General features: G+C 35.0%; 1 protein-coding gene across 1 annotated transcript; it reads right to left on the bottom strand.

Annotated features, from left to right (window-relative positions):
• Window positions 1-325: 325 nt before the first annotated feature.
• On the bottom strand, window positions 326-12,417 carry LOC113053069 (ras-related protein Ral-B-like). The gene is made up of 5 exons (XM_026217731.1): window positions 12,260-12,417; window positions 2,797-2,956; window positions 2,427-2,635; window positions 2,125-2,302; window positions 326-1,379 (listed from the first exon to the last, which is right to left on the bottom strand). Exons 2-5 carry the CDS (start codon window positions 2,908-2,910, stop codon window positions 1,257-1,259), a joined length of 624 nt encoding a protein of 207 aa, XP_026073516.1. The 5' UTR covers window positions 2,911-2,956; window positions 12,260-12,417; the 3' UTR covers window positions 326-1,256.
• Between the last annotated feature and the right edge of the window lie 1,107 nt (window positions 12,418-13,524).

Genomic DNA, 13,524 nt, shown 5'->3' with positions numbered 1-13,524 from the left:
ACATAAAGTAAGATTCTTTAGTTTTTTCTAAATGTAAAAAAAAAAAAAAAAAAAGAACATTGATAACAAAATAAATTACATTTAATAATGGTAACAAAATTCTACTCTTATTGTTAATAATAAAATAAAAAACAAATATAAAAGTATACTATTTTTAAAATACATAGTTAACTGTATATAAAAGTTACAATAGGAGTTCCACAGTCTATTATCCTAAGGGGAAAAAACTGCTTTATTAACTTTCAATTAACTAAATTAACTACAATTTTCACGTGAGGTACCAATTGTTCAAATTCATTCAATTCTAGAAGTGAAAAACAAGTGATACAAAAGGAGAAAAAAAGTTTATTTGGCAACATGGATTGAAGTTTTACTTCTGAAATACAAATTGTAGTCTGGGTTAGGTGATATTCATATAAAAGAGCAGTTTTAAATTACTGGTGAAACCACAGCTCCAAGGTCAGAGTGCTAAACAAACAATAAAAATGTCTAGTCTGAAAATGCAGCAAGGTTGTTTTAGTCATGGTTCTTGTTGGCACATTTACACAAGGAATACATTCTTCTCATAAGACAGTGGTGGAAATGTAACAAGTCCTACAAAAATATTTCAATAAAACACGAAAACAAAGGCAGATCAGTTCACAGAGATTAGTAACTTGAGGTTAGGCATGAGGACTTCATGAAAATATATATTTATGAACCACCAGGTGGCACTATTAACCCATGCTTCTGCACCCGATCCTTAATACCACGTGTGCTTTTCAATGGCGTCTAAAACCACAGTACTACTTGATCTACAAAAACATTTCTTGATCTGAATGCATTGATGGCGTCGACAGATGTTGAAATAAAATGGTTAGATTTGAAAAAACCTAACACAAAAATACTCAAAAGGCTTGAAATAAAAAATAAAGAGCTAAAATTGCCTACTAAAGAGGATTTCTACTCACAACTGTCAGGGAAAGATAAATTACAGAGCAATAAAGTTAGTGTCGGGCACATGTTGGCCAAATACATTTTACGAATGCCACAGTCGTCCATATAGTGGTCATCGTCTATTAAAAAGTATCCATACCATTCATTCTTAGTCTAGTTATTTGAAATTAACTAAGGGAATGAAAGGAATGATAAAGGCTTACCTTGACCAGTACAAAACCTTACTAATCAAGTGATGATTTTAATAAAGAAAAGGGGCTCTGATGGAGTTTCCCCATAGAGTTGCAAGTAGATTTGGTTTGGAAAAGTCCAAGTGTGATTCAAAGTAAACAGCATCGCTCTTTGAAGCTCTTCTTATTCTTCTTATTTTTTCCCTTCCCGTTTTTGTCCTTATTTTCTGACATCTTTTTAGCACGGACTTCCCTCATTAGATCAAAAAATACCTTTGGAAAAACAAAGGGGGTTCATTAATGCTCAGTATGACAAGGTTATTAAAAGTAGTGAATAAAAACCAAAGTAGAAAAAAGAGAGACTATTTCTGTTTCCCAGCTCAAATCTCCCCTAATGTATAAATTTTTTTTTACTGAATACAAAGGAGCAAAAAATGTTAACAAATAATTTGATTGCAACTGAAAAAAAAAACCCAGGAAACCGCAACTATACTGTGATATATAAACAAATGTTAACCATGTAGAATTAAAGGGAAAAAAATCAAATTTGTAATGCACATTTTGCACATATTGATAAAATTCTTCCATCAGAAACTGCATTACCCAGAAAACATTCCAAAACTGGATTCTGCTACAGTTAATAAACTGTAGCCACTATCAGCATGCAGTAATCAAGGAATCCATCATTCCACAATACAGACGAGATGCGTTTTATAAAAGCAAGTATGGTTATGTGCTGCAATGGAACAATTTGTGGTACTATGATAAACTGAAGTATAACCGTAAAAATACTTTATACACCATAAAAAATTGAGCCTGGGATAAAATAAAAAGACTGATAGATAGACCGATAAACTAATCGTTCCTGTAGCTCAATTGGTAGAGCACTGCATTGAATAGCCTGAATGCACTGTAAGTCGCTTTGAATAAAAGCGTCTGCTAAATGCATCCATTTTATTACATTTTTTTATCTATATCTATCTAGTATCTAAATTAAAAATTTAGGCAAAAATATTACCTTGTCCACATTGGCCCGTGTCTTGGCAGAAGTCTCTACATACTGCACACCACACTCTTCTGCTTTTCCTCTGGCCTCGTCCACTGAAACCTGCCTCCGATCCTCAAGGTCCGACTTATTTCCAACCAAAAGCAGTGGAATCTTATCCTCCTCAGCTTTAACCCGCAGGATCTGCTCCCTGTAAACACACGGATACATTTAATGCTGACTGATCCGACTTTACGAACTCACAATGGGAGATTACATTTTCTGATAGTACAAGTTTATTAGTCAAGTAGCTAGAATAATGCAATACCACAGACCTGAATTCTGCTGTGGCCGTGAAGGACTCATGCTCTGTTATGGAGAACACCAACAGGAAACCCTCTCCGCTACGGAAATAATTGTCTCGGATGGCCGCATAGTCTTCTTGCCCAGCTGTATCTAGAATGTCAATCTGCACCTCTTCTCCATCCAACACCACTTTCTTCCTGTAGCTGTCAGCCTTTGTGGGCTCATAATCTTCAACAAACTGAGGGACAGAAAATAGGGACAATCACTGTTAAATAAAACAAGGCAATGCATCCTGAAGACTAGCAACACATTTATTTTATTTTTTTCTTATAGGGTCATTAAAGCCTCCATATAAAAATAAGAAATAAAAATCGGACAGATTTTGGTCTGATGACTTACCTCATCATACATAAACTGAAGAGTAAGAGCAGACTTTCCTACGCCTCCACTGCCCACCATAATGACCTTGTGCAGCGTTAGGGAGCTCTGACCCTTACTCTTATTGGCTGCCATATCTAACTGCCTTCCTCAGGTACACCCACAGACAAGCTGGCACCACCTGTAGAGAAACAAAAGAATTATAGATAGGCTGAACCATCAACACAAGCACAGGAATGCCTCTGAACTTTCATTTGCATCATGTTCAGGGCTCCAACAAATAAATAGAGTAACTTCGGCACAAAATCATTTTTTAGGTGCCACAGAATAATGCATTTTATTAGTTTATTATTATTTTTTTTTTACATTTTAACAGTTCAATCATACTGTCATGTGTTTAGGTCTCATGTTTTCTTGACTTTATCAGCATTTTAATCCATCGTGTAGATGACCTGGGAACTAAGGTTTGCTTAAAGTGGGTACTAAATGTCTTTTCCAACTTGTAACATGTGGTCACAAAGAAATGTTTATTATCTGTACCAATATCATGGACCATAAACATCACTTGGCCTCTTAGTGTAGTTTGTATCCTGGAAATTTTGTAATACACGTTTCAAAAGGCTCTTTGTGATGAAATAATGTTCTTCAGATTATAAAAAAGGTCAGAAGAGAAAGTTCTTTAAAGAACCTTTGACTGAATAATTATTTTAGTGGAACCAAAAATGGTTCTGTGAAAAAAAAAAAAAAAAAATATTTTCACTTTCAGTCTGTTTTTAATCAGTAAAATGCATTTTTATAGGAGTTGAATCAGACAAGTTAAGTAAAACATTAAAATGCAATAGCGCATAAATATAGAAAAATGCACCCCTTTATGGTTATTTTTTCTAGCTGACTGATCAGCTTATGGACACCGAAGGGTAATTCGGAGTAAACACTGCAATGTTTACCAGCGTTTACACGTTTTCCGCAGTTTGGAACAGTTGTACTGTAGGCTCTCTTATAAATAACATACCTTTTGATGTAAATTCATGTTCATTATGTAATATAGAAGTAAAAAGAAAGTTTAAATCTTACTTGCTGCTTGAACTGATGCACTAACTCACGATCGTGCCTGCCGCATTAAAGAGCGCCAAAACTAATTATTGTTGGTACTTCCTTATGAATTTAGAATCATTTTAGAGCTGATAATATAATTATAAAGTAACAAAGCTCTTTGTGATTACTGGATGACAGGTGCGCTTCAGATAATGCAGTTCACGCATTAACAGAACACAGCATACAAGATCTTAAGAACCTGTATTAATAATGATTATACACGAGAATTATTAACGATACTGCCAATATCCACACAGCTGACAGCTTTACCTGTTATAGTCTGTTCCAGTTGTGCATGAAATAAACGCAGTTTTTAGTCACTATAAATAAATGAAAATTATGAAGAAAGTTATTGGTGTAACCACAAAGAACTGGTTATATAAAAAATGGTTTTCTTCTCAAAACTAATAAATCACTGAATCAATAAACTGCATTTAACTGATAAACTGTTATTGCCCTCTTGCATTATCAGCACACATCTTTCATGTTAAATATTTTAAAGCTGCTTTGAAAATCTATATTGTATAAAGTGCTATATAAATAGCGCTGACTTGACTTAGTAATAGGAAGAGGAGAAGACTTAGAGGAAACTGGTTATTTTGGAAGCTTCCTCTTGCCACTCACATTATACTTTTTTTTTGGCCATTAAGTATGGGTAATCCATACTACAATAACTTAAAAAGAAGTCCGAAACAATTCCCAAGGATTCTTTAAATACAATACCATGATGTATTTGAGAAGTACATTGGAGTGGAGAATGATATACAATACTCACTGTATCAGGTAACATTTTAATCTAGTGCAGTTCCTATGGAGAACAATGGCTGATTAATGAGGATAATACTTATTTAGGCTTAGTTAGGTCTGAAATCCAAACAGTTGAGCTAATTCTGCATCGTGTTATGATTCATAAGACCATCCATATGGAATAATGTGAAGACCACTGAAGAATTTTCATACTAGCATTCTTGAACTGAGGAAAGAAGAACATGACCCACTGCTTCCAGCTATTGTTCCTGGTGGTGCCCCAAAAAATGCCTCAATAGGAAACTGGGGCACTGTGCAGGAAGACGCAAAAATCTGCTAACAGAGCCTTATTTAAAGATGTCAATGTAAGATGCTTGATGGACCTTTTTTAATACAGTCATGCTGGGGAAGACAGTATGAAAAAAGGAATATATAATTGGTAGAAGTATTTTACCACTCTAAAAATCAGGGTATGATAACAGCATGATAATTTATTAAATTAAATCACTCAAAATCCTCTATTTGATCACAAAAACTGTAAAAACTGAAATATCACAATTTAAAATAACTTTTCCAATTGATTATGTTGAAGATATAAAATTTTCTTGACACATGATCCTTCAGAAATTAATCTAATTTGCTGATTTGCTGCTCATGTAACTTTTTTTTATTATCAATGTTGAAAATAGTTCTGAGAAATTTTATATCTATCTATCTATCTATCTATATATATATCTATCTATATATATATATATATATATATATATATATATATAAGTTCAGAGGAATAGTATTTATTTGAAATAAATATTTAAAAAAATAAATAAAATAAAAAAAAGCATCCTTGCTCAAGTATTCATTTCCTATTGACCCCAGACTTCTGAAAATAATTAATATAAGAAATAAATAAAGGTCAGTGGCTTTCATTTGGTTTCAGATAGCAGCACTTTATGGGAAAATGTCCCAAGTAAAAAAAAATGTAACTGGTAAAATCCAAATGACAAGACAGTGACAACACAGTGAAATACATACACAATGTCATCACCATTACAGAAAATGCCAGTTAAGCTGGGTTAAACAGTAAAATGATGGCAGATATGACCTACATAAGCATGCTTCTTAAATACAGCCGGATGGCAACCAGCTTCTGAAATATTAATGATGGCACTCCTCCTCCCCCAACTGGTGGATTTCATTCGGATTCCCTCAGTACTGTCCACATTCTGCTACACTCGTTCATCACCAACCCCTGTGAGCAGGGCCTGTGGAGCATCCGTGCCACTAAAAGCAATGAGCATTCAGCAGTGTCGCTGGTGAGTCTCTCTACAGCCGAGGGAGAAGTGCAGAGATCAACAAGGATTCTATTCCCATGCAGCACAGATTCTCTCATTTTTAGCTGTTTAAATGGTTGGCAGGTTAGAAGAGGGTCACTGATTTCATGCACAAGAGAGGATGATGCCCTCTGCTTGAGTGGAGGGGCAAGCTGACCTATTCGGCCTCACCCTCTCTGATTGCAGGCCTGCTGGAGACAATCATGGCACACGTCAGGAGCTCAGGCAGGGATAAAGAAGAGGCCAGAGCAAAGGAGAGCAGGAGACCGTGATTGGGTCAGGGCTAGCATTAGTTCATATGGCACACTTCATCAACGGATAAAGCATTTGAATGATAACCAACAAAACAATGCACAAGCTAAATTATCACCATCATAACTATTGACTATTGTGGAGTTACACAAACATAAAAAGGTAGTGTGTTATACCTAGTGCACTAGTAGTTCACACTTGACTGAATAACATAATAGGCATACAGAAATACTAATGAGTCTATCTGACTTTTTTTCTTCCTTCTTTGTAGTTCCTTTTTAGGTTTTATAATCTTTTCTAAAAGGAAGTGATTGTTCTACTTAATTGTGTTTGCCACTTTGGTGGTGGTTCATCATTGGTGAATTTCCCAGGTAACACACTTACTGATAAAGCAAAGCTTTGTTGCATTAAGTATTAAACCAGTTTGAGCTTAAATAAGATTGAAATTAGCGTATTTGCAAGTTTGCATTTACAAAACTGAGGCAGACCCTGAGGTTTATGTAATTATTAGGGCTGTATAATGGTAAAATAAAATGTTTAAATGTTTTTGAAATAAGTCTCTTAAACAATAATATTGAAATATCACAATTTAAAGTAACAGTTTCTATATTATTACATTTAAAATGTGAATCCTGTGATTTAAGCTGAATTTTCAGAAGCCAGTCTTCAATCACATGATCTTTCAAAAATAATTATAATATGATGAGTTGGTGGTCAAGCAACATTATATAAATAATACTAATAATAATACTACTAATAATAATAATAATAAAAACAGCACTGCTTAATGGTTTTGTGGAAAATGTGATACATTTATTTTCAGGATCATTTCTTTTATGAATAAAGTTCAAAAGAACAGCATATATTTTACATACATTTTTGTAACAATGTAAAAAAAAAAAAAAAAAAAAAAAAAAAGTACTCACCCCAATATTTTGAAAGTGCAATGCTTCAAATAGTTATTCTAGTGTTAGTAAGTATTTTAGTACTAAGAGCAAGAAGAAATATTGCCAAATAAACATTTAACAGTTAGAAATGTGTTTAAGATGAAGTTGTCAATCTAAAATGGGTTCTACAAACACACACACACAAAAATCCATATAGATCCTCCGACATGCTGTGAGAGAGGAAATATCTGACCTACAGGAAACCAGATGACTTTTTTTTTTGCTCAGCTAGGCTTGTTTGGAACTTCCTGACAGATTAATGGGAAAAACAGAGGGAAAAACTAGGCCAAAGCCAGATAGTGCTCCAAATACCCCCTTCTCCCCTTCCACATAGTATGCTTGCTTCCCTGTACGCTTTCATACACTTGAGACCAGTGCCAGCTGGGAACAGACAGCAGAGATAAGCTCATCTGTAACAGACACCTAAGCCTAGAGTACTGCAAAAAGGATGTACAGCGGGGAAACATATACAGTACAAATATATATCATGAGCCAGGTCAGGCAGGTTATAAGCATCAATTCTGCAGGAATGCACTGGTGAAGAATGGGTAAACAAACAATGTGTTTTATATATTCTATACACGTGAGAGGAAGAAAGCACTCTGTTCAGATCTTTCTGATGAGTGAGAGTAAAACATTAACATACCTTGAAATAAAACTGCTACTCCAAAGGGAATGATACATTTCAGTAAGTGCAAGCGGTTAATAAGAAGTTTGAAATGTAAAATGATAATACACTAGCAACTGATATGAGCAATTCCTCTGAAGTATTCATGGGACTTTCTTGCTTAACTGCATCATGGGCCCATTTTTCATGTAAAGCACATGCCCTCACAGAAGGGTGCGTTTATGCTAGTAGAGCAACTAAAGGAAAATGTCATTCTAGTTCTGGTCCTAACAGTGATCCCTGGTTGGTATATGGACACATATGGACAGTGTGTTTTAGAAAAGAAAAAGAAAAGTCATTACACTATTGCACCAGTCAATTTCCTCTAAACATGACCAACCCAGATCTATGCCAACATATTACAAAATGTAAAAAGACTGCACACTATAAGGTTGAATAATACACTGAATATGATTTAAGTGAACTTCCTCAAAGCCTAATTACAGTATGATGTCTTTGCTGTACTGACACATTGCATTGACAGCCACCAGTCTTGCCTTTCATATTTTAATAGATTGCATCAGTTATGAATCAACTAAACCGCAAAAATGTGCACTGTCTGTGCAAGAAAGCAAAGGACTTGCTGTCTGAGGAGCTTGTTTCTCCCTTACACTCAAGGTGAGCATCTCTGTTGAATACTAACCATCTAGAGCTGGGACACAGAGGCTTCATTCAGATATATAAAGGCAGTGGTGATGAACTGGGTCCTTATAGCCATGTTGTTATCCAAACTGGGCAGATTGGAAGCTGAACACCAATGCACAATCTTTTTACACACAGCTGCCTAATAGTATTTTCACTAATATGAATAAACAAGCAAAAGTAGCCCCGATATTCTCTGAAAAGTGAACATTTTATATCATCATGCCCAATTTTCCCCAATATCAATTTCCAACATGCTGCTACTCCCTGCTCTGTGGGAAAGGTTGAATTGATGTCAACACTGCGAAAACATTCTCCAGAGCAAGTTAAATAAACCATCCCAAGTATCTCTCCATTTCATTTACAGGGAGGGAAAATAATCTGTTTAAGTGTTAGGCAGGCAAAGAATTTTCCATTCAAATGAATTACAGATAAAACCTTACGCAATCAACGGGTGAACGGGAATTTTAGAAAACTGTGAGAACTGATGAACGTCATCCTTAAGGTATTGTTAATGAGCAAACGCTGAAAGGCATTCGTTGTAACTGAGATTATTAAGATTGTTTCTAATTATGGGCAAAATGCATTACTCACTGACCTCTAGTTAGAAGCAATAATATGTTAAGTTTAAAGAAGAAAGCAGCAAAGAGTTTTAAAAGAAACCACTGATAAAGACCTAAATGTAGCTGATCCCATCACACACATTATAAAAGATGGATTTAAGCAGGCCCCTGTTTGTCTCAAACCCTTTTAAATCACATACCCAGAGACACAGACTCCACTGGGTTCTCAAGGGGTATGCAGGGCAAGAGAAACATCCCAAGTGGGAGCGTTAGGAGCACAGTCAAAACCAAGAGACAAATTACTGAACTAACTTCTGGCTCCACACTCCCCACTGGTATGACTAGTTCATGACCCTCTGCAATCCAGATTTCATAAAAATAATGAATTATAAAGTGAATGATGATAGTAACATTAAGAATATCAGACTATTATTCCAGAATAAAAAGAGTTTCTATAAGAAAAAGTGTGCAGTCGCAAACTAAATGTCAACCAAAATGAACATTTTGCTGAACAGAATCTGCTATTGTGTTGGGACCTGTATTAAATCAGCACCTTTTGCCTACGAGGAAGTGCACAGAACATACTAATGATGCTGGTATGAAACGGCTTGTAATAAAAAGCAGAACTTGACCTTTTTTTCTAAGGGTTGATTTTTTTCAGTCAGGTCACAAGGCCTGGTAAAAGAGAAACAAATCGGAGGGAAACCGTTGACATTCATAAACTTGGCTAGGTTGATGTGTATCTCTCGTCAAAAAGTACCCTTATTGACCTCAAAGAGCAATGACTAGCAGAGAGGAAATTTTTCAGGAAAAAAAATTAAAATAAAGCACATTAAGGTGCAACATGAATAAGAAATCTATACCTGTAGTTACTAGGGCTGTGACGGTATGGGATTTTTTCTTACCGTGGCGAAGAAGCAACAAATCACATGGTTTGGTGGTTTATTGCACCCTCAAAATACACAAAGGTATTGAGGTATTTGGCAATACCCAGCCCTATACACATGCAAAGAGGGTATTTCAACATAGTATGACAACGAAGCATAATGCATGCTCATATAATTAAAAAGAAAAAGAAGATGGGCATAAAATGAATGATTCAACATTTCTGCCTATATTCCCATTAATCTGATGACATTTTACACCAACAGGGTAAATTATTTACACATCAACATGACATCTGGAGAATTTTATATAATAATGTTTATTGGGAATGTATGCTCATTCTTTCTAGAATTAGGTTTAATCCGAATAAGTTTAAAACTTGATCCTATTATAAACTGAGTAGAGACACGAGTTCACTGTTATAGTTAGATATCTGGTTGAGGAACATTGTAAAAGCATCTGACTGAGATTACTGACAAAATATACAGCATGTATGCTTACTACACAGTCACTCTCAAATTTTAACCTAGTCTTTTTCTAACCTTTTTTGTATTCTCATCATCCTCAGTGAGCCTCAAGTACCCTTTCATCAACAAAAAAGCAGATATATCCTCTTTTTTTTATTATTTTGTCATATGAATATTAGAAAAAAGGCAATTTTTGCAATGACACTTTTTAAACTGACACTTGAGCTTGTTTCTCAGGTCAAAATTTTGCAGTTTTTGGGGCAATCAGAGAAGCTATCTCTGAGAGAGACCTACTGGCAAATGTGTTTCATGAAATACAGATATAAAATGTCAAGTAATTTGCACTCTTTGCATGTTAAAATGTGTACACCAGAGAGCTCAGCAAATGTGAAATGTCACCCACCTACAAGTGAACATGCAGTCATGTGTATAGATTTTAATGATAAGGTATGACTACAGGGATCAAAAACTCAGAATATTTGCAAAACCTAATGAAAACCACTCGAGTACCAATATGGTACACAATTAATCACTTACAAATTAAAGCTGAGAAGCTTTGAACCTGTAAATAGTAACTACAGAGCTAGCTAACTTGAGGAAACATCAGTTCAGATGTCCAAACACACATTATGTCTGGAATGGAGATGGAGTACAGCAAATATATTGAATGGTATAAGCTTTGGATAGGTCATTAATGTGTCGTTGAACTCAGAACCCTGCTTGTTTTCATGATAAATTAGCCAGCGCAGGTGCAAGCCATCTAAAAGATAAATAAAAACCTGTTGCACAGGCCTCATCAACTGAAAGGGAAATTGTTATTTTATTCTATTGCAGTTCAAAAGGATTTATACATAATCTTTTGAAAATATGGTACTGTATATTATATGTACGTTATAGCTTTCCGGCTAAAAATCAAACCACCATCAATTAAAAAAAAAAAATATGCAGGGAGTTGATCGTACTTCTACAATACTGTAAAAAAAAATAATGACTTTACACCTCCCAAACTGAAGGTGGTAAGGGCACAGCCACTACTGGCATTGAGGTTACACCCAAACAAAGGGCGGCTGGGGGGATTACAAGGATAAACACCCTAGAGACAAGGGGTGGGGGGTTACAAGGACATCTGAATCCATATTTCAAATTACTAATGAGATATCAAAGTACACCACAAACTAATATTTGGTCCCAATCATTAAGCCACTTACGGAATGACAGCTTCACTGAGCATGTTTTTGATTTATTTAAAAAAGAACACAATTATTTTCATATATATACATACATATATATATATATATATATATATATATATATATATATATATATATATATATATATATATATATATATGTGTTTAAATGTATGTGTATTTAGTGTTTAAATGACACTCAGCCATGCTCCAATTCTTCTAACGGTCTCTAGAGAAACGGTCATACAGGCTGATATTTAATTGACCAAGTGAGGCTAATGAGCAATATTTTCTTAAGTATACACTTTATTTGCTGAAAAAGTGAACAATTCAAGTGAAACATGCTGTACTTTATTAACTTGAAGTGCCTATTATATATTTGATTAATACACGCTGTAAGCAGCACATCCAGCTTCGAAAATAAACCTCCACATCAACCAAACACGCGCGACATCCGCAAAAACGCCCGTCTCTCGAGATTAGCCGCCAGCTGGGTCGAACTACCATAACCCCTACAAAAAATAACGGTTTTAAGCCTTATTCAAGTCTTATTCAAACATTTTCACAGAGTAAATACGCCTACAGGGACTTGTGATAACTGCCTGTCGACCAGTAACAAAAGCTTGGGCTGGAGTGGATCGTTTCTACATTTTTAAACAAACAAAAGGATAAATTGAGGCATAAATAAAGGCACTTTACCTCTCGGTGACTATGTCCTCCACAGTCTCTTATGCTATCTTGTGGAACGCATTAATCGCCTTTCCAAGTCATACACCCAGTGGTTTCTCTGAAGCTGTCGTTGCTGTCATATACCCATAGACAGTAAAAGAAATATACCCCACCCTCAGCATTTGCGAATTAACAGGATATGACGTCGCTACCCGTAAACTCCGCCTTCTGGGATGAACGGGATATGATGTCATGGACTGATCATATGGTATGCAGCTATGCAGCTGGAGATACGCCATAAGTATTTCATGATGTAATATGTTTATAGTATATAGTCAATGTTATTACTTTAAAGAAAAACGTCCTCCAATGTAAAGGCAGATGTTTACATTAATAAAGAAAAAAAGTAAGTAAAAAGTGTTGCATCCTAAATTAGTTATTAAAATGTTATGAAAAATGTTTTTGTGTAATAAGTTGGCATTGTTTATTTACCCACTGTTAATGACAGAGATGGCTGAGATAAACTAAATGGCGCCCCCTATTGTTGAAAACAAATAAACTAACAAATAAATAATAATGAATGAAATAAAAACTGGTAACAATATTATATGGACAATAAACAATATCAAATTTAGACACTTTGAGATATTTTATGGAGGACTTTTTCTTGAACCTGCAGAGTAGCCCAAAATGGTTCTGTGCTCAAAGGCTGTTCTATAAAGTGGGGCACTTCCAGCTTTGCAAGGACAGTCTGGTGATTCTGAATCACAGCTTGTAAATACATTTACAAGTATTGTAAATGGTTGTTGTGTATATACGTGTGTATATATATATATATATATATATATATATATATATATATATATATATATATATATATATATATATATAAGATTTGCCACTGATGACTCAAACGCAAGTTTTAAGCAGTGTAGAGTAGCACTTGTTTGCCATTTCTCCAATCTCAAATGCAGACATGGCCTCATTTGTAATGACTTTTATTGGTTTTGTCTCTCCATGCCGAGAGACGGTATCACGTATCTTAATGTTCTAAACATAGTAAGCAATTTCTTTCATTTCAAGGGTGACTGGTGTGCAAGTAAACAAAAGATGGGAAAAAAACTCAGTAAGAAGACTGTATATGTATTCATAATCTAAAACACTGTTTCCTCTTGTAGGGCCAAAGACGTGATTAGTTTAGCAGTACTTACTTCAGGTTGGTGGATAAAGTAACTTGCTATTTTGTAAAATCCCTCAGGGTGTTCATGAAGTTCACTGAGCACAATGTCAGACTC

The sequence above is a fragment of the Carassius auratus genome, chromosome 34 (genome assembly GCF_003368295.1).
Source record: "Carassius auratus strain Wakin chromosome 34, ASM336829v1, whole genome shotgun sequence".
Classification (NCBI taxonomy): domain Eukaryota; kingdom Metazoa; phylum Chordata; class Actinopteri; order Cypriniformes; family Cyprinidae; genus Carassius; species Carassius auratus.
The sequence above is the reverse complement of the archived record's forward strand: the minus strand, read 5'-3'. Positions and strand labels throughout refer to the sequence as shown.

What these genes read in the sequence shown, in the direction of transcription:
- LOC113053069 (XM_026217731.1), bottom strand. Translation starts at nt 2,910, where the DNA reads ATGGCAGCCAATAAGAGTAAGGGTCAGAGCTCCCTAACGCTGCACAAG. An exon ending in TTCAGTTTATGTATGATGAG is followed by an intron (nt 2,636 to 2,796) that starts GTAAGTCATCAG and finishes TCTGTCCCTCAG; the next exon opens with TTTGTTGAAGATTATGAGCC. An exon ending in CACGGGCCAATGTGGACAAG is followed by an intron (nt 1,380 to 2,124) that starts GTAATATTTTTG and finishes GTTTTTCCAAAG; the next exon opens with GTATTTTTTGATCTAATGAG.